This window comes from Acanthaster planci, linkage group LG02, assembly GCF_054643075.1.
Source record: "Acanthaster planci isolate LZ-2023a linkage group LG02, COTS_SCS, whole genome shotgun sequence".
Classification (NCBI taxonomy): Eukaryota; Metazoa; Echinodermata; class Asteroidea; order Valvatida; family Acanthasteridae; genus Acanthaster; species Acanthaster planci.
In genome coordinates this window covers 21992374-22016674 of record NC_141778.1, presented here as the reverse complement: position 1 = coordinate 22016674, position 24301 = coordinate 21992374, and the positions used below count along the sequence as shown (strand labels likewise).

The 24301-nt window shown below is 42.9% G+C and overlaps 3 protein-coding genes and 1 long non-coding RNA gene across 5 annotated transcripts; 3 read left to right on the top strand and 1 right to left on the bottom strand.

Moving 5' to 3' along the window:
* The first annotated feature begins 2 nt into the window (after window positions 1–2).
* On the top strand, window positions 3–11631 carry LOC147800012 (major facilitator superfamily domain-containing protein 8-like). 2 transcript variants are annotated; one of them, XM_087132517.1, is made up of 15 exons: window positions 3–581; window positions 2799–2959; window positions 3355–3473; window positions 3620–3640; window positions 4018–4118; window positions 4432–4475; window positions 5867–6110; window positions 6474–6587; window positions 6836–6963; window positions 7359–7512; window positions 7805–7946; window positions 8386–8517; window positions 9089–9207; window positions 9544–9869; window positions 10242–11631. In XM_087132517.1, the coding sequence occupies exons 2-15, from the start codon at window positions 2828–2830 to the stop codon at window positions 10578–10580; spliced, it is 2115 nt and encodes a 704-aa protein (XP_086988643.1). In that variant the 5' UTR covers window positions 3–581; window positions 2799–2827; the 3' UTR covers window positions 10581–11631. The 2 variants fall into 2 exon arrangements, with proteins under 2 accessions (XP_086988643.1, XP_086988642.1); XM_087132516.1 differs by lacking the exon at window positions 3–581 and adding an exon at window positions 2266–2404.
* Window positions 1592–24274, bottom strand: LOC110976110 (uncharacterized). Its single transcript, XR_002597799.2, has 3 exons — window positions 24062–24274; window positions 22851–22956; window positions 1592–2998 (listed from the first exon to the last, which is right to left on the bottom strand). It is a non-coding gene; the product is annotated as an uncharacterized LOC110976110 (long non-coding RNA).
* Window positions 16217–17955, top strand: LOC147800011 (uncharacterized). The gene has a single exon (XM_087133474.1). The coding sequence runs from the start codon at window positions 16370–16372 to the stop codon at window positions 17090–17092; it is 723 nt and encodes a 240-aa protein (XP_086989600.1). The 5' UTR covers window positions 16217–16369; the 3' UTR covers window positions 17093–17955.
* On the top strand, window positions 20156–22197 carry LOC110976108 (heat shock protein Hsp-16.1/Hsp-16.11-like). Its single transcript, XM_022229116.2, has one exon. It carries the CDS (start codon window positions 20337–20339, stop codon window positions 21003–21005), a length of 669 nt encoding a protein of 222 aa, XP_022084808.2. The 5' UTR covers window positions 20156–20336; the 3' UTR covers window positions 21006–22197.
* Window positions 24275–24301: the final 27 nt, after the last annotated feature.

The following is a 24301-nucleotide window of genomic DNA, read 5'->3' as shown; positions in this document are numbered from 1 at the left end:
CACTGAAATTGGGCCTGCAGCATCAATGAGCGGAAAATAACTCATGCAACTTTTGGTCCAATTGTTTCCCTTAAAAGTAGTAAAGAGAACCCAAAAAATTAAAGAATTAGACCGGGCACTTTCAAAGTCTACTTGCAAGCACGTAGAATAATTTCCTGATGTGAAGACTGGTCGTTGCCAGGCTTTCTTCCGGGGTGGGGGCACTTTTTTCCAGGGGAAAAATTTCCAGGTGAAAATCACTCATCCACAACGAACTATCAAGCTATTGATAGTAAAAGGGGGTCATTTCCAGGTATATTCAAGCAAATTAACGATTTCATTCCCTCTCTTCTGTTTTTCCGATTTTCTTCACTTCAGTCTATTTTTCTCTAGGGGAAGCTCCCTTGCCCTCTTCCCCTTACGAAGCCGATGTGTTGAGGCTGGGGTCAAGGAAAGAATGACTACACACTCGCGTGTGGGGAGTACATCTGATAGTATATTGAAGATCTCGTTTGATGATGCCCGCGGCCAAAGAGCAACAGTAAAGTTGTCGACAGCTGTCGAAGTCATTACAACCGCAAACGTCTGATAACAACATGTCGGTGAGGGTTCACGATTACTGGCTTAACAACGTGATGTAGACAAACCCGTTCACTTGCCTCGTGTAGTATAAGCTATTCCAATGGCGCATCAGAGATGAAAGTTGGCTCACTTTTGAAATTATCCCGCAACCTTTTTTTTATGTAGAGTCTGGAGGGTAGGCGTGGTTTGATGCTATAGAGGGGGTGTTACAGAAGCACCATGGACAACATCGGAGGCTTGTTGAATGCAGGCACGTGACATAACCAGGGTCTTGTGCATGTTAAATTGCCAAATTAGCTTAGCAGGCGACTTGGAAATACACTTGAAAATTGTTTTCATTGTTTCTATCATTCAATTTTCACCATCCTGGTTTGGAAGTTATGAAAATTTGTCCCGTCCCAAAATTTGCAATTTACGATCCACTTTGCTGCCCGTTTTACGTCTATCGTCCCTATCACTTGTCCCAATCAATGTCTCAACATGAGTTGCTTTTTACCACTCGTTCTGCGCCACTGACTTCGTTCCACTCCGCCGTGTGCTCCAGGGAGCGAGCATCCGTTTACTTAGACTACACTCGTTTTGGTTGAATGTCACAGGAAGTCACGTGGTGTCGCTCGTCTACTGCCGAACAAATGTAAAATACTCAGAAGCTGAGAAAAAGAAACGTGACTTTTTCTGACAAAATCCCCCACGTCCCTGACAAGATTTTGAAGGACTAGAATGATTCTTTTAAATTAAAAAGACCCTGAGTGGAAACAATATTTATCTTTTTTGCGCCAAACTTTGATGAAATTGATTTTCCTCGATTTTAATGAACCTGTTTTTTGCATTGCATGCATTACACATTTTTAAAGAAAGTGTTTCTACAAGGTAAACAAAAAAAAGAATCATTTTCTAAACTTTTTGAAAAAACTTGAGTTGACTCATCTTGACTTGGCTGTATTTTTGACTGAAACACCCCGATGGCATTTCACCACAAGTCCCCGGCCACCGCGAATCCTATGACTTGCAATTTTTCCTGAAACGAAGGTTTTCAAATGGTGTGATTTTATTGGCCGCTAGCCGTGACAGTGCCCCCGTAACCCCAAACACCGAAGGAAACCGTAAAGTTGACTGTGTCAGTATAATTCTCCATGTAATCTTCAGTGGTTAAGAACTCCCGAATCAGAAAAACAAACCGGGGTTACGTAATCGACTAAAAACTCAAACAAGAAAATGTAAAAAGTTCGATAAATAGATAACTCTTGGTCATTTGTAACCTTGGCCAAATTTTGGCGACTCGTGTACAGAGAAGCCTGAACTCCTCTTAAAAAAAGCTAGGACTGAAAGCCTAAAATCAAAATCCAATGGCTCCTTTTCAAGCTCTAATACACAATAGTTCCACTTCAATCATTATCTGCATCTGGATAACAAAGTCATTTCATCAGACGCTGAGGGCTTGTGAAAGATTCCCAACAAATTTGTTCTTGGCGCACAAATTTGCAAAATGGTTATTACTGTTTGGCCTGATTTGTGTGTGTGTGGTTTCAAGGAAGCCCGTCTTTACATAACCCGTGCTAGTCTTGGCTAACCTCATAGTCACGGTCGTATAAATACATGAGAAGGACCAAAGTCCAAGCTGTTATCATAGTTTAAAGATTATCAACTCAACATTCCGAATATATACTCCACCCTACGACAGCATCACTCCATTAATGACTCCAGCGCTCACTTTAGCAGTTTAATGAGAACAATAACACCTCTCGAGACAGTTTTGACACGCTGGGAATTTATGGCACGGTAGGAAATTACTGGGAAAACTCAGTGGCAGTTTACAAAGATAACAGCACAAGAACTCAGGAAGGTGAGATGATTGCTTATAGACAAAGCAGTTTAACACTTTTAAACGCAATCTTACAGTGACAATTTGTCTTTGTTTGAATTACATCATGCCTCATTTTAAAAAGCAAGACATGCGTAAAAATGGTGATGTACTTGTATAAATGACATGAGGGTTGCATCTCGTGAAATTGAAAACGGAGAAAATGCCTGAAGCTAAAACATGCCATATTGAAGAATAATGAACCATATTTCACAAACTGCATTGACCTTTTAAACATTGTTATAAAGTCTATGATGATCAATTAACTTCAAATGAAACGTTGAATTTTTAAAGTTTTTTTGGTAGTTGTGTTGCATTATAAACGTTAATCGATTGGGATGACCTGTTTATAAATGTATTGAATTTCCTCCGACAGAAAGTTGCTGTTTGACTGAGTGTGTCAAAATGAGCAGTCCGGACGGCCCCACAATGTCCCCGCCTCGACCCCGGGTGGAGTCCAACTTGGCGGTCAACCGGCTCCGGTCTGAGAGTAGACGGTCCCGGGCTCCCAGCGTGCTGGACAGAATGGCCGAGAAGGTACGGTCAAAATTCTCTCTTCATTTTGCCGCATCATTGCTGTACAGACAGAGAGAGGTTACATCAGACATAAAACGTAAAATGCATGTTAACACTGGCAACATACCATGGTCTGTATTACGATTCTACATGTAACGAACTAAGTGAACCTTGTCAAGATGGAACAGTGAAATTACGCCGCTTAAGGTACTTTGTGAATGACAAATTTTTGTAAGTACCAAAACTGAACAGCACTGCGAACAGTAACGAAATAGGTGTAGTATTGCCGTCTGGCAAAATTTAGAATTAGACATTAAAACCCTGTCATATTCATCTGTATGTACAGATGGTTTTGGAAAATGTAGAAATTGCGAATGATTATGTCTTATTCCGACTCAACCTTGGTGACCCTGCAGATAGGTGCCGATATGACTTTGGCTGCCGAGTACTACGAACCGGCACAGGGGACTGCAGTGCCAGAGCCGGATCCGCTTCCAGAAATCGATCAAGAATCGGGCAAGAAACTCTCCAGAAAGTAAGAGAATTACCCGCCGACGGCGTTCATAAAAAGACATACACAAACTTGTAGCTGGAAGTTAATATTGACGGTCCACAAAACTGGTACACAAAATTTTCCAACAGGCTAACTGCATTTTGTCTCTTTGTTGTTGTTTATTTCAGGCAAAGGCGAAAACTACAGAAGTAAGTGCCTACAAATTTCAAAAGCTATCGCCTTGTCATCTGCCACTCTTCCCCACAAGACCAACTCACTGAATAAAAGTCAAACTCGTCAAAATTAGGCTATTCACGATTAAAGAGTAATGTAGGTCATTTGTTTTGGGCAAGTTGACTGTTTTTATTAAACACTGAATTCCACGGCCGTTGGGATATAGTGATAAAAATCTCCATGTGGTTTCATTAAAGCGTGGCACTAAACTTGGCTATCAAACTGGACAACAAAATTATCATTCAGATATTGTTTCCACATCATCGCCACTTTGCCAGGTCAAAACGCAGGGAACAGTGACAGAAAAGTTGAATTTCGAAAGTCAAACTTTAAGAAATGTTCCTTGTTTCAGGGAACTGACGATGAAAGAGACAGGAGAGTCGGCTAAGGAATACGACTCGCGATGGACGTCCATCTACATTGTCTTCCTCTGCGTCTTCTTGTCAGGAACCGGTCAGTAAAGACAATCAACCTCCACCACTTTGGACATGGTCTCCACTGTTACGTATTACTGGGTAAAATCCTGTGCATCTAACACGTTACACTTTTCGTCGTGAACACCGATGTAAATCTTCACGTGTCAAACCTGACAGAAATCAGAAACGGCTCATACATAGGGATGGGAATAAGCCACGTTGTAAGAGCTGGCATCATAGTAAAGGAACCGTACAACAATCAGTTCTTTGACGATTTTCTCTGTTCATTTGAGTGTGATCATCGACTGTTGGTTCACTGATACTTCTAAATACTTTTTTTTCTCCCAAAGGTTTTTCATTGATTCTCCCGTCCGTCTGGCCGTACTTGCAGCAGGTATGCCCTCTATTGAAGATGACTGCAGATACATGACATGCGTTTAGAAAGATTTGAAACTTTGCGCTGGCTTAGGCTAGACTAAGAGAAGGTTTGCGGGTACCCCAAGTGGATTCGATGTCTTTACTTTGCGCTGGCTTAGGCTAGACTAAGAGAAGGTTTGCGGGTACCCCAAGTGGATTCGATGTCTTTACTTTGCGCTGGCTTAGGCTAGACTAAGAGAAGGTTTGCGGGTACCCCAAGTGGATTCGATGCCTTTACTTTGCACTGGCTTAGGCTAGACTAAGAGAAGGTTTGCGGGTACCCCATGTGGATTCGACGTCTTTACTTTGCGCTAGCTGAGGCTAGACTAAGAGAAGGTTTGCGGGTACCCCAAGTGGATTCGATGCCTTTACTTTGCGCTGGCTTAGGCTAGACTAAGAGAAGGTTTGCGGGTACCCCAAGTGGATTCGATGCCTTTACTTTGCGCTGGCTTAGGCTAGACTAAGAGAAGGTTTGCGGGTACCCCATGTGGATTCGACGTCTTTACTTTGCGCTAGCTGAGGCTAGGCTAAGAGAAGGTTTGCGGGTACCCCATGTGGATTCGACGTCTTTACTTTGCGCTAGCTGAGGCTAGGCTAAGAGAAGGCTTGCAGGTACCCCATGTGGATTCGACGTCTTTACTTTGCGCTGGCTGAGGCTAGACTAAGAGAAGGTTTGCGGGTACCCCAAGTGGATTCGATGTCTTTACTTTGCGCTGGCTTAGGCTAGACTATGAGAAGGTTTGCGGGTACCCCATGTGGATTCGATGTCTTTTACAAGAGTGCTGGTTCTGAGAACCGGTGAGTGTAAGTAAACTCGACTTTTCGACCAGGATGCTCTGGTCGACCTTAGGTGGTCTCCCCTTTAGGGTGACCAGAGGAGATCAAATCCAGAGGGTGTACCTGTAAACCTTCTCTCAGTGTACGACATGTGTTGCCTACACATTCGGTTCGTCTATTTAGGATTATTCTAATATAATCCCAATGTCATATTATAAAATGTTTGACAGGAAGTTTGTAATATGTTTCTCTAACTATTCCACAGACCAGGAAGCCCTATTTACTCTTTAAACAGTATTGGTATTGGAAATTAAAGGGTGGCTGTTTCTTAATCCTCAAATCATTTTGAATTTCATGCCTCATAAAGTTATTACTGACATCAGAACAAAGGGTAATTATACGAAAGGAAGCCAATATCAAACATACGTCGAATACATCATGATGGCCCTGAAACAGTAGGCCCTAATAAAAGATTCTGGGAATGCTGGATTGACGAGCTCTAGTCAAATATCGGTCGCACAGATAATACAACATAATGTTATTAGGTCATTTTCTTCGCATAACAACAGATGATTAATGGCCACTTTGCAGGTTGATCCAGCAAGCAACACGAATTTCCTGGGCTTCACCGTGGCATCCTTCGGCCTAGCCCAGTGCTTCGGCTCGCTGCTCTTCGGCTGGTGGGCCGATTACTTTAAGTCGGTCAAGCGGGCCCTGATCTACTCGGCGGGGCTGACGCTGATCGGCAACCTGGTCTACTTCGCGGCCGACTTCGTGCCGAACAACGGACGCTGGGTGGTCCTCGCCGGACGCTTCTTCATTGGTCTCGGCGCAGGTGAGTCGTGAGAAAGTGTGGTCATGAGATGCAACGCGGATACCACGACGGAATGTCTTCGGAGAGTGACACTTTGCAGTGTACTGAAAACCATGTCTCAACACGAACCTATTATGAAATAGAAAAAAAGATCACCGGTAATTATACCAATACTTTGAAATTATAACAACATGTTGATAATTCATATCTGAAACACTCTAGTTATCATTTTCTTGAACATGGGGAGAACGTATATCGATATTCTTTTGGATGAGTTGCAGCATCGATGGCATCGACGGCATTTTGTCAAAATTTTGCGCCAGCTTTCAACATAGACTCCTGTCTCTTCTGCAGTTTCTCTTTTTATATCCCGTATCTATACAGGTGACGTTGCACTGGGCCGCACCTACGTAGCCTCAGCCACCACCGTCCGTGAACGCACGGACGCCGTAGCGCTGATGAGCGCTTGCATCTCGATAGGCTATATCACCGGGCCACGTGAGTTGAACTTCACGTATGTCAAGCGTACATATGAAACCAGGCTTCGGCAACGTGTACTATTACAAATTCCTTATACTTCTTCAAAAACTAATACATACTGATTACTGGAAATGGCCTTTAACAGTGACAACGACACCGACCACATTTTTTGCCGTTTGTGCACTTAAGACCAAGACAAAAGATCTTGATCATCTTCGCATATTAGAGTTTGACACTGACAGCTTTCCTTTACTGAATCGAAACAGTGTTACAGACGGCCTTTGCAACTATCGGCTATCCTGGATGGGCATTCCTCAACATGTACTCCGTACCTGTCCTGTTCAGTGCTGTGATCGGGGTTGGAAACATCGCTCTTCTCGCCATCAAATTCAAGGTATTCGAAGTTTTATTCTTAGACGCTTGTTATGCCTCAAGTTCCCATGTCAGATATGGACAGACTCAGTAACCATGACAACTGTTATCCTCATCCTTTTATCTTTTATTTCTTCGATTGGTGTCATCCATCGTGGCCAATGTAATTGCTACTGTCACTTCCACTGTCATCCTGATCACCACCATCGAAATTAAGGTTAGCTTTACCATGGTAGCAATTTCCAATGCCTATCGTCACAGCGAGTGCAATTATCAGCATCACAACTCAAATGGCTATACGTCACCGTCGTTATCCATGTCATCGTCACTACTGCCCATCTCTATTGCCACCATCTTCATACCCAAGAGATGTAAATAGTCATCCAACTCAATGGCGGATTGCATTTGCCTGCTCAGGATTCCCCGGTGGCAGACAGACTCAGCGCCAAGCAGGAGGAGTCCAGGAGGAAATCCAAAGTGGGAGAAAACCTGGTCAGCAAGGAAGATGCCGACAAGATAGAGAAGGCTGTCCGCGGGCTCACGGAAGATGGCAACCACAACAACGGAGACGGTAGGTTATCCACGCGACGAGTAATCATGATCTCCCAGACAAACCTGCAGCGCATTACTTGTTACAAAGATGCGCTACAGCAAAGTCTGGAAGGTGAAAGTTTGTGAGAGTGTGTGGTGCGGCTGTCAGCCACTTGGGACACGAAAGGCTCGTTATAAATGAAAGTGTCGGTTGGCAACTGCACTTTTAGCTGACATATGACAGGAATACGCTCCACACGCCAAAATCGATTACACTGAAAAAATGTGAGTTTTCTCACTATACAATCACTTGCAACCTTCCGTCTCCACAGTCAAGAAACGCAGCAGTACAACGAGCAGTTGGAGCCAGTCCTTGGACGATGAGGAAGATAACGCTAAGCTAGACATTGTCGCTGTCATCGTCATCAATATCCTTTTCTGCGTCACGTCATTTGTCTTCTCTGCACTTGATACGTGAGTTCCACACCTCAACAAGCACTGCCACCCCCCCAAAAAAAATCAAGGGGTGGGAAGCCAGGTCACAATCAGCTCTACAGGTCAACGAATCATTGCTCCTAACAATCTTAAACGGGCATTTCTGGTTCAGCAAGTTTATAGTTTGTCAACCGATTGTTAAGATATCAATAGCCTGAACTAAGCACAACCCAAGGTACATATAATTCATAAAGATATCTCAGATCGCAAAACTGTGACCAAACATCATATATCCAACCTTACACATGCACATTGCTTGAGGAACTTTTCTCAAAAGTACAATTCTATCATGCTGCGGTGTTCCTGGTGGTATCAAAGTAAGAGTAGTCTCAGTTCAAGCTTGAAGTTAATGATGCGCATGCAGAGCACTGGAATGAGAAGGAAATGATTTTCTGATGATACCCACCCCCTTTTTTAGTGTTGGTACTGCCCTCGTGATGGACGAGTACGGGCTGATTCAGGACAAGGCCATCTTATATCAGGGACTTCTACTCGCATCCGTCGCTTTCCAGTTCATCATAGTCGTCTTGCTTCTCAAACCTCTGAAAAAGTGAGTTCGAATTTGCCAGAATAAAAAGCACTTTGTCCTTCATGGTTGGGATGTATAGGCAATCAAGTCTTTTCTTCATTAAGTCGCCATAGTTTGTTCAATGAACCTTAAAAAGTGTTGCCAAGTGAGTTGCCGATCATTCATGGTTGGGTTTTTGTTGCTCGTTTCAAAGAGTTGCAATGGCATTTAAAATGTGGCAGTCTGACGTTGAAGCATTTCAAATCACTGTGCAAATTTGCATGAAAAAGCATTTCATGTGATGTTCTTTCATTCACATATACGGAGAGAAACAACAAAAACTAGAGTAACGCAAGTGTGACGTACAGGCTGGACGATTTTGGTGGCAGGGAACATTTTCAGCGAAATTCGCTGGAATGGAAATATGTTCGCCTTTTGCGTAGTCGCAGTACAAATTTTGACACGACGTCACAAAATAACGTTCACGTGCGCTTCATTCACGCAAAGAGTGAACCACCCTTCCAAAAAGATATGCCTCTTATGGTATGCGGTCCTCCATCCCTGGTTTACTGAAGTATACTTTTTATTCTGTTCGTCTTGTTTAAACGTGTAGACTTTTGAGCGAGCGAGCCATCTTCCTGATGGGTTTCGTGATAGCCGCTGTCGGCATGTTTATCATGCTGCCTTGGGGAGACACGTTCCTCTCGGACATATCAGCAGCGGAGAATCAAGGTACCGTCGTGGCTATTCTGCTGGAGTCATTTCAGAAGTTTGAGGAAGTTAATGTCTCTTTGGGGTGAATGTTGAGCTCAAGAAAACCGGTGCAGGGTTAGCTTACTGCAACGATGTTTCAAACCGTCAACATTTCTTTACCAGAACGCCAGGTTTAGTGAGAGAATTATTGAAACAGGAATCGATATCATTTTAGATCTTAATGTCTATGTATACTTAAAGTAATGATACTTTTCCGCATGAAATTCAAACAGTTTAGTCGATTTCAAGAATGGCGATAATATGGAGTAGAATCGACGCATATCAATAGTAACGTCATCTTTCACAATGCTCTAGATTTATTCGACCAGTTCCTCGGAGGAGTAAATCCCTGGCCGGAAATCTGTGGTGTCTCCGAGTCCGCGGGGGCACTGTCCGCGATCCTCCCGGCCCAGGGAGCGGGAGACCAGGCCGTGGGGATCTTCAGCGGCCCGGTCGACACCGGAAGCAGCAACCTGACCTACGGCGTCTGCTGGGAGCTGTACGAGTGGTGCTGCTGGTCGCCCAGGCTGTACATCTCGCAGTATCTGATCGGCTTCCTGCTGTCCATGGGCGTATCCTACGGTTTCTGCTTCATCATGGCGTCCACCATCTACTCCAAAGTACTTGGGTTAAAAAACCAGGTCAGATTTTGCTCTGTGTAAAGTTTCAGCCATTTGTGGGCTCACAGTCAATACGTTCATGGCAACTTTCTTGGAGAAGATCTGTTTACCCCCCCCCTAACTTTTCAGACCTGTATATTTCAGGTGACTGTAATCAGCAAGCCATTTCGTTTTCATGAATTGAAAGTTTCATAGTCAAAATGAGCGGATCACAGGCCTCATGGTAAATTCGGAAAGAAATTTAGAATGCTGGAATAAAGTGAACATCAGTACACATAATTATAGGATCGCGTATCTGCACGAGATCATACAAACAGCGACCTCTGGGGTTCGGTATGAGGTGGCTTTTATTTTCTAATTTCTTTTTTTTTCCCGTTTGGGCTCCGATTTCAGGGTAAAATGATGGGATACCTGACTGCGGCCGGCTCGCTGTCCCGCATCGTGGGACCCATCTACATGGGGCAGATGTACGGGGCCTTCGGTCCGCGGCTCTCCTTTGCCATCATTCTGGCCATGCTGGTCGTCTCCGTGTTCCTGTGCGCCTGGAACTACTCGCGTTTCGTCCCGTTCGGCATGAAGGAGATCTACCAGGTCCACTTCTCCGACATGGAGGCCTACCTGGCTCGCCAGAACAAAGGGGAACAGGGGGAAGGGGAGGAGGGCGGGGCTTCGGGCAAGGACAAAGGGACCAGTGACGGTGTTTACGTCACGATCGAGGACACCAATCTGTGAAGTAAAGGGACACCACACACACAAAATAAAAAAAAAATCGGAAGGATAGCGGACTTCGAGAATTAAGATGTAAATAATCGCGTCTTATAAAGACTACAAGAACGAAGTCAGTCCGTTGGCGTATGATGCATCCTTTTCTGTGTTGTTCTAATGCGTACGGCGGGTTGCCAGCAACTGATAATGACAATTGGCTTATCCGGGATCTTAAAACTGTTTAGATCAACAAAGACGTTTGGAAATGACTGAGAGCTTCGAGCGATGTGATTCATGTTTTTAATTTTTTTTTATTTAGCCGCACTGTTCAACTTGTAAATGATTACAACTGTACTTCATCCTCGTATACATGTTTTTCAGTGATAATGACAGAAATACGCAGGGGAGGTCAAGAAGAAAGGACAAATCGAACGAACCAACAGAAACAGTTGATTTTTTATTTATTTATTAACACTATATGTCACCTCTTTGTGTAATTACTTATTCCCCGAATCTGTTGCTGAAGGCGTTCGAATGATCGTAATAAAGGCATACGAATAACTGTACCAGCTGAACATAGTTAATTACAGATGATTATTTGTAAAAGATCTGATATACAAGTCTCAGTTTAATTCACGTCTTCTTCCAACTGGGACAGATTTCGCCCAGGGTCTTGGCAGTGAAATAATAGATGTCATCTCGTTGCTGGTCACGTAAAGTTCCAGTCCAATCGAACCTTGTCTTTTATCATCATCGTCACTTCGTATGAAGGTATACTTAAGTCGCACAGGTAACGGTGCATCAAATTCACAAACATTTATGAAGTGTTCCACTAGCAAGAATTAAATAAAATTATACAAAGAACTTGTTTGTACTTGCGTCAAATTTGTATGCACATTAAATTAACTGAAATAATTTCAAGAGATTGTTATGTTGTCTTAGATTAAGTCCTCTTTTTTTCTCAAAGTCTCATGGACGTGAAGGCCACAAAATTTATTTAAAAAATCAACATGAGAGAGACTACGAAGCACTGGAAGAGCCCGTAACATGACGTCATCCTTAGATAGAACTCTTCATGTCGGGAGGCATCTCCAGAGCTCCGTCCGAATCTCCCACATCGGCTGATTTTGCTTCTCTTCTGGTTCATGATAAAAGGAACATTTGGATATCTGCATAAGACATACTTGTTAAACAATAAAAGAGCCTCAATTTTTTTCTTTTATTCTGTTTGTTGGGTAGAACAAATGACTTGCCTTTTGAAATTTATTAATTCTAAGTACGAAGCGCGTAATAATCTTTAACATAGAGTGAAACGATTTATTGTTCTTTTAGCCGTATTATCCAGCACGTAAACAAAGTCTGCCAGTTAATCATCTTCCATACAAATCCTGTAATGGCAGTGCCAAGAACAGAACAGTTACATGGCCCAGACGATTGATACGCAAGGGACAAAACTGAACTAAGCGAGACAACCAATTCTTTCTTCATTCTTTCTTCATTTCATTAGCATTGTGGTATCGGTTTGTTCATTTACAGAATATTTCGGGTTATTCCATAGTCACTTTAAAGACGCACAAATAACTGTTGTAGACACAATATAAGTTCAGATAAATTTTCCCCAGCTTGGGTTCAGTGACGTATCCAGATCTTGGGTCGAGAGAAATTAACTTTTTTTTAACATAAGTGACTGTCCGAATTTTTTTTCATTCGCAGAGGAATCTTCATACCCAAAGAAATGTGTTAGCGCCATTTCTTAAAAGCTGAAGCCGTCAATTCCATTAAAAATGGCAACATGTGGGGGCGGTGGAACTCCCCCGCCCGCCCCCTATCGCTGGATGCACCACTGCTCGAGTTACAATATTCATTCCCCAAATGGATCGCCTCATCTTTGGAATAAACTCAAGTAGTTTTCCACAAACTCTTTATCTTAGTATCTACTTTTATTTTTTTTATAAAGTTAAACAATAACCAAAGGTGAAAATAAAGATATTCCTGCGTTTTATTAATCACTGAGATATTCACATGTGTGTACAATTTATTTCAGGTTGCAAACGTTAACAGCTAAATTTTTATTACATTTCAGGTTTCTGAAAAAAAACTGAATGAAAGACTGAATAAAATCTTAAATGAATTGTTTAAAGAAAAAACATCACAACTGTTCTTTGAAAACTAGGTTTGCGTCAAAGCATTGTATAAACTGTATAAAAGCCTTCGATAATTTCTCAGTGATTTCATTCCACTGATTAACAATTAAGGTATTTACATAAAATGAAGTGTTTAAGCTTGTGTTTTTCACGAGCCAATCTAAATTCAGACTTTAAAAGTGTTTCTAAGAAAAAATTATTTTCTTACATAGAGCAACTTGCTCAAATATCCAAAAGTTTACAAGTCTTGCCGAATTTTACGCACAAGTACTATACATGTAGTTCAGAAATACACGAAGATGTAGCTGTTTACCGATTATATTTAACCTTCTAAAACTCCAGAGTACAGGAGTTCACAGAAACAGATGAAATCTATACTTTTTTGGAGCACAAGTTCTAAAGCAGTCCTTAGTACAAGTAGATTGTATTCTTTAATAGACACTCGATTTAGCCATTCTAAGCTTGATCGATATCAAAGTATTTACACAAATAAGTCAATTTTTTTAGAAAATGTTCCAGGCCAATAGTAATATTTTTCATTTTTTCTTTGGAATAGATGAGTAGATTTGATTAAAAATGGAAGTTCACGTCAGGAATAAAAAGCAGCCTCCCAAGCTACTGATTTCAATGGTGTACCTCGTAATAACTCGACCTCTTCAATGGAAATCTAATTAGTTTGCTGATTTTCTACATGGCAGTCACAAAAGTCAACGTGTGTTTCTTCCTACTCGTCTCTTGCGTTGTCTTGGTCGTGTGCATCACCATCGGAGTTCATCTGTTCCTCCAGCTCGGCGTCTGCTGACCTCTCGTCTCGTACCTGGACTATTCGATCGCAGCTACCCGCGTTTTCGTTGGCCTCGCCCGCCCGTGGTGGCGCCCTGATGGTCAGCAGCCCGTCTAAACTCAAGGAGGCGGTCATTCTGCACCAATCAGCTGTCTTGGGCAGGATGCGTTGCTCCGCGAAGTATCTTCTGCAGCTTCCTTTGCGCCCTCTAGAGCCCTGCCTCTCTCTTGCCTTGGCCTCAACCAACAGATGCCTGCCAGCCAGTCTGACACTGATGTTCTTCTTCTTGTACTGCCTGAGGAGGAAGGTTGCTTCGAAGTCGGACTCCGCCTCATCCTCGCTGCTGGTGCTGTCGCTGTCTCCATCCCAGGGATGGGCTGGTAGATGGGAAATCAAATCAAAGCCGTGAGGCAGGGGTCCACGGCCAAAGCCGACGGCGGGACCGAAGCCTCCCCGACCGAACCCACCGGGCGGGCCCCACATGCGACGGCCAAATCCAAGGCCTAATCCACGGTGCCAGAATCCTCCGCGACCACGTCGGTCTCCGGGCCTCGGTGGATGCCGTCTCTCGGGACAGTCTCCTTCATCGGCCCACCACCATGGCGCACCTGTCGCCTCTTCATCATCCGAAGAACCATCCCACCAGTGTCTTCTCGGGTCTCCAGGCCAGCGTCCTGGGCCGTACGGGCCTGGTTCAAACCGGAAGTGATGGGCAGGACCACCAGGGAAGTGGCGGTGGGATGGGAAGTAAGGATCCCAATCCTCCGCGAAGCCAGGCGGTCCGAGAAAGCCAGGGTGGGGAGGGTGACCTGCTAGAGGTGGAGCATGACCCAGAGGAGGAGGAGGATGGTGGTGACGATGATGATGATGATGTCGGTCTCGATGAGACTTGCAGTCAAGAGGACTCCCTTTTTTCTTCTCACTGGGTGCCATGTTGGGGCAGAGACCGTCAAACGTTCGCCTCACAGGGATGATACACAAGAGCTGAAGTCGAACGGGGTTATATTGCAGTAGCCTACGACGTTATAGTTGACGCAAAAACTTCAACAATGTTTTGAAGGAGAAGATTTTGACTAGGAGACTCAGTCGATAAATTCTCTTAGAAGAAAATTGCTAATGAAAAAGTGAACCTCACAATATGCCTCAAACAATGATGTGCTACAACCCGTGTAGTGTCCCTTTTATGTAATTTTGTTCCTAGAAACGTTTTACATGCGTAACGAAAGCTACTGTTTCGTTTCACATTCGCTACAAATACAACTGCAAATAGTTCAAAGTTCTTGTTTCTATTTATAACAATTGATGGCCAATCGGTAAGTATTCTGGAAACGTTTCAGTGACGTTCCGCTGCATCACACGACAGGTGCATATGCAGGCCACGCGTCTTGTGTATAGCATTGACTAAGATCACATCTGAAACCTAACACCTCCGATAAAGAGGCAACGATGGACTCACGAATCTGTCTGTTCATTCCATAATCAATTTGCAACATTTCTGACAACTGGCCAAAACCTGACATAAATTAATTAAATAAATAAAAACATCCAGAGACATATATATGATTCACATTTATATTTACAAACAAAATCAAAGTTTTACATTCTCAAGCCCAAATATTTAGTGCCACTTTCTACATTTTTATCACATCTCACAATTGCAGTGGACCACTTTCCGAAGTGTTTTTGGAACGTGACGACAATATGGGGGTAAATGTAAATTTTCACAAAATGATTGTTTAGAAATATTTCAAACAACGAAAAATTGAGGAAAACTGTTTTTCTACCAAGTGTATATAAACTTTTTGCCGCAACTGTGCTCCCTGTAACAGATGCTGATGAAAAAGATGAAGCATAATTTTCTGCTGACTTAGACAGTTTACACAGATGTAGGCAATACCGCAGCAATACATGGTATTCAAAAAACTTATTATAAAATATAAATGATGTACGCCGCAAAAACGTTCAGGCCGTAAACCACGAGGGGTCATAGTTCTTTCCTGGAGCCAACGTAGGAGACCATGAACGTTCTATGCATGAGTCATACCGCCCGTGGATCCATGCATACGTCATATTCTATTTTTACCTTCACAATCAGGGCCCCCATGAAAAGAGCCGGAATCTTTCTGGAACGTACGGCTAGCAGCGCATGCGCACTTAGGAGGACAAAGGATAGAACAGTTAATTAGCTCTCTATGTACATGTACTGTACATGAACATGTACTGTACATGTACAGTACACGTACATGTACATTACTTGTGCACATGTACACTGTACTTATACGTACAAGCATCTGCACATGAAATATGTGCACTTAGTATGTACGTAGCTTTATCTTTTGGAAATGTACATGTACAGGTGCTGTATAAAAATACGTGTACATGTACACGTATGGTCACTGTAACACCTTCCTCCATGAACAGGTGCAGAAGGTTTGGCCATAGTTTGACAAACAATTTATACTAATAGGCTTCAGTGACTAATATCTCATGCCCTATATAATACCCACAGACGAATAAAATACAGACTGCACGCAATAACACTTTGTAGGGAAAAACACAACACAGCAACAGTTCAGGCATAATCAATGTGATCTCGCAAACTCATGCCATGGTTACATCATTCTGTTCCCCTAGGGCGATAACCTAACCGATATGGATCCACTGCGCGCTGCCTCTCCACAGGGTTCTCGTACTTTCTCGTATTATCTCGATATGATTTCGACGCTCTATAAAAGCTGGCTCGCCGCAATACTAGAAACAGTTGCATCACTTGACGTCCGACAGTGACTGTGAAATCTAGCTTTTGAAGCGTTTCTTCCAGCATTTTGAGACTAAGGAAGGAGTGCGGGAATCTTTCTATCGACAGAGACTAGAGCCGCGCTCAAACTATGTCTTCGTACTGGAAAGTTGTGCCAACTTTTCGTCTAGCCCGGCAGCTCTGCCGAGATATGTACGGGCCAAAGGGGGTGCATCGGTTCTTCCGTGATCAGTACATGGATGGAGTGTTCCGCGCCTGGCCCTGGGCCGTCCATTCCGAGCTACACAGGTCCCTCGGCCGGGACTTCAATGAGATGTACAAGAAACACTGGGAAGAGTTCGCGAAGGACTTGAATGACACCTTCGGAGTGAGGATCCGAAGTGACCAGGACGCAATCAAGGCCGATCGCCCCGACCACACGGCCGCGGACGTTAGCGACCAGGAGAGCCCATCAGCGAAGGCCGAAGCCCCAGCAGAATCCCGAACGGACCACGGCTTCCAAGTTGCGCTCGACCTTAGCAGCTTCACTCCTCAAGAGATCTCGGTGAAGATCGTTGGCAACAACACACTGCGAGTGGAGGCCAGGCACGAAGAGCGGACTGACGGCAGCCACGTCATGAGGAACTACACGCAGGAGTTCGCCTTGCCTGCAGACGTTGACCTGGACGCTCTCAAGTCCAGCCTGGATGCCGAAGGGGTTTTGAACCTCACGGCGCCCGGAAGAAGCCTGCCAGAGAGGGCCGTACCCATCGAATTCAAATCACCTGAGACGGCTGCAGACGAGGACATGAAAACATCGCATGGCGAAGAAGCAGATGCGAGTGGAGCAGAAAAGCCAGAAGACAAGAAATGACTGAACCAAGAACAGTAAAGTTCAAGTGATGTTGTGGCTGAAGTCTTCTGACTGAGATATACAGTTCATTGGATAAGACTTAATCAAAATGTAGGAAACCCATTTGATTCCATTTTGCAGTCAGTTATGGTCACAGAGCCATTGCTTTCGACAAGCTCTGCAAAAAAGCTGACAGACTGGGTGAGATTGTAATTGCATTTAAGGATTGTAACACTAACCTTTCGGACAAGACAAGAAAAATATTGTCATAATTGTTCCTCAAAGTAGTTTGTTCAATGGTGTGTGTAATTGTTTAAGACTTTCATTTTTACGTTTTTAGAAAGTTATAAATATATAACATCCGTTCATTTTGAGTGCCCTCTCATGCCAACTGCATGTTTGACATACAGGCCTAATATTGATTTCGTTATAATCCACCTTGGATTGAATTTTATTATATTGTATAATATTAAGTATCATCTGGATAGGAAATCACAACCTTTCGAAGGTTGCACTAAAACTGGTCCTTGTATCCTTGTAACTATTCAAAATAAGATTTCGTGAAGTTTTGAGATGATACGCGCTTCTGAAGGAGGGAGATTGGAAGTTAACATAAAAGAAATGTGGGGTACATACTACAGCGATATTGTGATCAATGGGTGTTGAAATCGTGCATTTGAGGTATCATACAGAGCAGACATTATAAATTAAAATGTGATTTTTGGTTACAGGTGTTTACAGATGTATGCTTGCAAAACATAAGCATGATATGTTAAACGGATCACGGACTATATTTTATTAAATTGTAGTGAAACCCCTTGATATGAGACCATTGGGTGTCAATTTAATCTGATTAAAATGTATTGTTTTACTAGTTTAACCAATATTTTGGACTTCTCTGGTTGTTATGCTAATGCACATATGCATATTATTGAGCAAAACTATGATGTCATCCTAGGCACTGAACCTCAATGTTGTTCTGATTTTTGCACAAAGAATTTCTAAATTTCTTTTAAACACCACTGTTTAAGTATATGGCTATGAGCCAGTTAGCAACCTTTACTCAGAAATGTTTTCATACAGCAAATCATTGGAGTTCACAATTTGAACATGCACACTGAGCACAGTGTAAAAGCGCCCTCGCTTGTCCGGAAATGCTTCGTCAATTTTGAATGTTCAACAAGTGCACGTTTCAGTTCATGTAACCGAGAGAAAACGAGATTGCACAGAGTCTTCGATCATCAAAGACGGGTACCGACACACACAAAAGGTGACAGTAAGAAAATGTAATTGCCTGGATCCGTCAACAGTCTTGTGTTCAATAAATTGGTTTAAAAAATAATAACCTGTGCAGATTTTTAACCAGTTTGTGAGTTGCTCAATAACAGATGTTACGGTGCGAAATCAGTTTAATCCCTCGGAAATCATGACTACAAATCTAAAATGGAAATCTGACATTAATTGTGAAAAGAAAACATTGTTAGGATTAAGTATTTGAAAAGGCAATCTGTCCAATCCTCGCTGCTTCTTCTCGGTGCCTCCATTATTCCAAAGATGCTCAACTGAAAATTACATCAAGCCCCTAGCTTTCCACGGTCCGTGCAAATAGGTCTGAAGTCTCCGCAATTGAACTTTACCGCGCCGACCACACAAGCCACGGCCGAACCGTAACAAGCCACAGCGGCAGACTCTCCCCGTGTTTGGCCGATCATCCCTGTACACTATTGTACAGTGTCCCTACTTCTCGCTGCAGCCCCGTCTTTTCTCAGTTCATAATGTGCGTCTCTTCCCCCATCTTCCTCGGACGAATCACTGTACCAATTCCCACATGGATCTCCGCATGGGCTCTGCGGGCCTTCACCAAATTCGGCGGTGATTGGCAGCACACGCAGAAAGCACACAAACCATGCAGTCGCAACTCGTGAGCACGTATGAAACTCTGCCTCCTCGCTGATCGGAATGTGAAGAGAGACAACATGGTGATGGCATCGACAGGTCTCTGCATCATCTTGTTGACATTTCTGCGGATAGGCCCTAGTTGATTCTCACCGATGGAAACTGAAGTCTGGCAAACACAATGGTTTCCGTATTTCAGAGGGAAACTGAACGTTTTTCGGTAATTTTTAAAAGTGACTTGCTAACATTAAAAAAACCATAATGATTCGGGAAGAAATTTATCCCAATTTCTTTTATGAATTGCTGGAATGGGTACGCGCGTGTCTGTTCTGCATGGGTGGTTGGGGTAGGCCTACAGGGTTGGGATTTCAGGTGCATACAATATCCTCTTGACCATTTCAACAAACGACACACTTAAAAGACAATTTTCTGAACTAAAAAATCCAAGAAACTAAAGCTCCGACAAAAATGAAGCTATCACGATACTAGCTTATCACGTTAAAAATATTATGGAAAGGCATCCATGTGTCCAGTTCCGACCGACGGAGTAAAACTTTTGCGTGGCTTTAATACAGTACAAACACGAACGCGATTCCACAAAAGGCTCGCACTAACGTAAAGATGATCTAAACGCTAGAGCGACGAGTTATGCAGGTCACGGACCTATGTGTACATTATTTACTATGTTTAGCCACACTTGAAACGATAACACGCGTACAATGCCTGCGTGTCAACAATCTAGACATTTCCAGACGTTTCTTGCGGGTGGAAATAGGTCAACAGATCGCTTCTCGTATTTATGCACAGTGATATGTGAGAAGTGTGTGCGTGACAGGGTTAGTCCGCACAGTTACGAATTCACGGCCAATTCCGTGAAGAGCAAAGCCTACAGTTCAATCCACAATACTACAGAACATTACGGAGTAGACTTGCCCTCGAGTCGGTAGTTGGTCGGGTTTTGAGTCTCAGTCGGCCATTTCGGACCGAAGAACATGTGCACTAATTTTGCACCCCAGCATGGGTATTTTACGTTCTTCATTCCACATATTGGAGCTCGATTCGGCAGTTTACTAAGTTACTATGTCTATCGCAGTATCACACTGAAAAGTTTCGGCTACGCACGACTTGACATCAAGTCTATTAACAAGGTATGAGTGCGCCGCGCGTGCGCGATGGATCTAGAACGTTCTCGTACAGAGCACGCATGCAAATAAAAGTAAAGCCAGACTTGTTGCAATTTCACAGAAGAAAGCAGCATTCTGATTTAGCGTGTGATATCCTGACTGGGAAATTCACTTGTTGAAGTGCTGGTTTTCGATCGCATTGATTAAAACTGTTTTGACTCCAATCTGCGACAGTTGTTCAAAGCATGTCATCACACTGGAAAATTGTGCCGACCTTTGGGCTGGCCGACCAACTCAGTCGAGACATGTATGAAGACATGGGCATCCATCGGTTCTTCAATGACCAGTACATGGACGGCACATTCCATGCTTGGCCCTGGACAGCCCATTCCGGGCTGCGGAGGTCTCTCGGAGGCAACTTCGATGAGGTGTACAGGAGACACTGGGATGGCTTCACCCGGGACTTGCTTGACAACTATGGCGTGAGGATCCTATGTGATCGGCATGGAACCCCCACTGAAAGAGAGCGCACTGCCGAGGCGACCGGTGTCGGCGACAAAGCCCTGGCAATATCCCGACCGGAACACGGCTTCAAGGTTGCTCTCGACCTTAGCGGCTTCACTCCTGAAGAGATCTCTGTCAAGATCGTCGACAACAACACCCTGCGAGTGGCGGCGAAGCACGAGGAGCAGACCGAGGGCAGGAGCGTCCAGAGGAGCTACACACGGGAGTTCACCTTGCCCACAGATGTTAACCTGGAGGCCCTCAAGTCAAGCCTGGATGCTGGTGGAGTTTTGAGCCTCAGAGCGCCCGGACGAGGCGAGGCAGAGAGGGCTGTACCCATCGAGCACGTGGCGGCTGGGGAAAAGTCGTCTGAGGCGCTTAAAGATGCTCCGAAGGATGACAAGAAGTAGCCTAACTCAATTACGGACAGTAAAGGCTGAGTGATGTCGCAGCAGATATTTTATAGGCCTACGTAGTGAGTATATTTACGCATTAAGAGCCTACATAGGCCTAATTTACGAGTCACCTCCGTAAGGTGATAAAAGGCATGTTCACCATTGATTTTAGTTCCAGGGCTGTTGGCGATGACAAAAAAAAATTGCTCAGTGACAATCAATTTCAGTTGTTAAAAACTAGCATCATAGGTGTAAAAAAGCACGCTTGTGAATGTATCAACAAACTGTTATCTATCTCAGTAGAAGCTTTTTTAACATTTAACTGTTAACATTGCTAGCCTTTCATTTTAAAAAAGAAAAACATCTAGGCCTATCAGTGCGATTTTTTGTGAATGATTTGACAAGTGCATTGCTTGAAAGCTGCGTTCGGTTTAAGTTGAAATTATTTGTGCAGTATTGTACATTCGATAAAGCTCTGAAATACACCAGTGTTTTTGTAGAAGGCGGCAGCAAAAGACAAATTGAAGAGACAAATGAAAAACAATGGTAGGATTTCCCTTCCTATTGCAGCAATATAACGATCAAGGGAGAATGATCATAATGGAAGGTACGCAGGTATATCAATTATTTTTATTATAGACACTAACGAAGGTTAGGCTTTGTGTCAACTTGAATTCAGTTTTGTTCAGTCCTGGGAGCATAAAAAAGTGCCACTGAGAATGTTTAAATTCCTTGAAGAGAAGTTGTTTATTAACAGCATTAGCCCATCATTTCCTCAAACCGCTGTCATAAAAAAATATATATGTGATTGTGATTTAGCGAGTACTTTGTTTTAGAACAACTTCATCGATTTTGTACACAGCGCTTTTGTTTCAATCAAAAATCATTTGTGCTGTATAAAAGATTTGACAAAGTTCTGAAATATGCCAGCGTTTTAGTAAAGACAGCAACAAGAACGAAAAATGAAAAAAGCAAGGTGTGGAAATGACTTTAGTTTAGAGACATTAAGGAAGATTAGTAATGTTATGCATTCTTCTAACTTCAGTTTTGATCTGTTCTGTCTTAACATAAAAAATGCCTTTGGGAATGTTTTCTTTCATGACAAGTTTATTAAGTCTTGTTTATGTTAAAGGATTTCAGTATTTTGCAAGACATGTTTAGTCTGGCATTCACTTTTAAGACAAATTAAAAGTTCATGAGTTCCAAACATTTGTGTCATTTTGTCAATTTATTACACAATTCGGGCTCTAAGAAAGTGACCGAAATTTTACTTGAAATTATTAATTGCACTTTCTGAATAGGCATCTTTATAGTTGGTTGGTGTACTTATGGCATGTACAGCCATCTTTATCAAAATAGGATGTAACTTTCTTATTCAAGGTCGACTTTGCTGCAGACAGTTCGTGCTTATTCAAATTAGAATCCATCCAAACTAACCGATTCTTCCTCAAGATGATTATAGATGGCAAACTTCTTGACCATGGATAACATGCTGTATGCACGCACTGCACAATGTTTACATTGATGTTATCTATCAAGTTTATCTAGCTTTGTGCGGCTGCGTCAGTGTCTTACAGGTTTTATCCTTATGACAGCTCTCAAATCTAGATCAGGGCTGGAACTTCATACTTGAAGGGGCAAGGCAATTTGTCCTTCACAAAAAGCATCTGTATTAAGACAATCAACTTGTCTATGGGAATATTTCAATGGGTTTCAAGGTAAAGACCAGGGGCATCAAGGCAATTGCCTCCGATGCCCATGAAGCTCCCGCCCTGCAAAATATTTTGAATCATGGAAGAGTACAATCGGGTATTTTTCATGAAATGGTCCTGTTGGCAAGGACTACATTCTATGACCTACCTGATTAATCACCTCCCCAAAGATTGAAAGATCGCAAAATTTGATAAACTCCATATTCAGCTTTTTAAAGCTCTGGAGAAATGTGCCACATGTTCACCCTCTGCATCTGGAAGAAAATGAATGAAAATAAGAGGCATTCTATGAGACAAGACACCTCCGCTCCCCCGAAACAGGGAAGTGTACAAGTTACGCAGGCATAAAAGATATATTTTGGGTCTATACCTATTTATTTGTTTTGCTGTACATGTGTGTGCACCCAAAAAAAAAAAAGATGGGAAAAAGAGGAAATTTGAAAAAATTAGATACTGTCTGAAATAGACCTTTCTCCTTGGCAATTTGCTGTATCAACACTTCTAAGAAATATAGCACGCTGCTATCTTGCACATTTATAGTACAGTAGTTTACACTATACCTGTGCCTCTCTCTCCAAAAGAAATCTTGGTCTGTTGGATGTGGCAACCCACCTCTATGCTCTAGTTTTTGTCTCACATTCCACTCATATGAAAAGCTTGTTATGTTGACAAGATAAAAATACCTTTGAGCAAGTGTCTGTCACAACTAGAATTCACTTGTCAAAGAGGCAAATCTTTAGCACTTTCATACGGCTTGTGAAAAAAAAACACATACATCCTCCAACAGAATTCGAACCAATGACCTCCTGCTTTCCAGCACAAATGTCATACCACTCAACCACCGAGCTTGTCGAGGTCAGACTATCAGTTTGAATCGATACGGACAGCATTTGGCACCACAGTTAACAACTCAAATCTTGTAATGTAGTGTCGTCAATGAGTCGTACAAGAGCCAGTTTTTACTCTATGACCAGAACTGCACTCATGGACTGTTTTCAGTGCAACCGTCCTGTCTTCTGGCACTATGAGTCCAGTAATCAAATCAAATCTAAATGTACTTTGAAATTACTTTGAAGCTTAAGACCACACTTCCGTCTTCATGCCATACAGTGAATACGAGAAATATGGCGGGGTTACGATGGTTAAGTTAAGGGGGCCTTGATGGCAATTGAAAACCCAAGTTACTTAAATTCTGCTTAAAAAGCAGAGAAGTCTGGACGCTTGGAGGACACTTTTAGGCAGTTTGCTCTAGCTGTCCACAACCCTTCGGCTGCATAAGGACTTTCTGACAAGTCTTGGTCATGTTGGCTTTCTGTGACTCAAACATTAGACATGTTATTGGGTCCATTATGTTCTTACCTCAATGACATCATACTGGGTACCCTCCTTCCACAGCCACCTTCATCCTTTTTGGAGTTTATATGATGGCATTCATGAATTTGGTAGTGTTCAAAAAAGTACCTGTAGCTTTACAACAGTTGAAAGCAAACAGAATTAATTTATCTGTGCAAAATCAGCGGTAAAGGCCTGTTTATCCGCACGCGGTGCGGAAATTTGTAAACAAATTAAAGCGCCACCAACAGTTAACAGTTGGCCAAT

Excerpts from the sequence above, each read along its gene's own strand:
- LOC147800012 (XM_087132517.1), top strand. The coding sequence starts at position 2,828 with ATGAGCAGTCCGGACGGCCCCACAATGTCCCCGCCTCGACCCCGGGTG. Across the intron at positions 3,474-3,619 it reads GGCAAGAAACTCTCCAGAAA|GCAAAGGCGAAAACTACAGA; the intron begins GTAAGAGAATTA and ends TGTTTATTTCAG. Across the intron at positions 9,208-9,543 it reads ATCAGCAGCGGAGAATCAAG|ATTTATTCGACCAGTTCCTC; the intron begins GTACCGTCGTGG and ends ACAATGCTCTAG.
- LOC110976108 (XM_022229116.2), top strand. The coding sequence starts at position 20,337 with ATGTCATCACACTGGAAAATTGTGCCGACCTTTGGGCTGGCCGACCAA.
- LOC147800011 (XM_087133474.1), top strand. The coding sequence starts at position 16,370 with ATGTCTTCGTACTGGAAAGTTGTGCCAACTTTTCGTCTAGCCCGGCAG.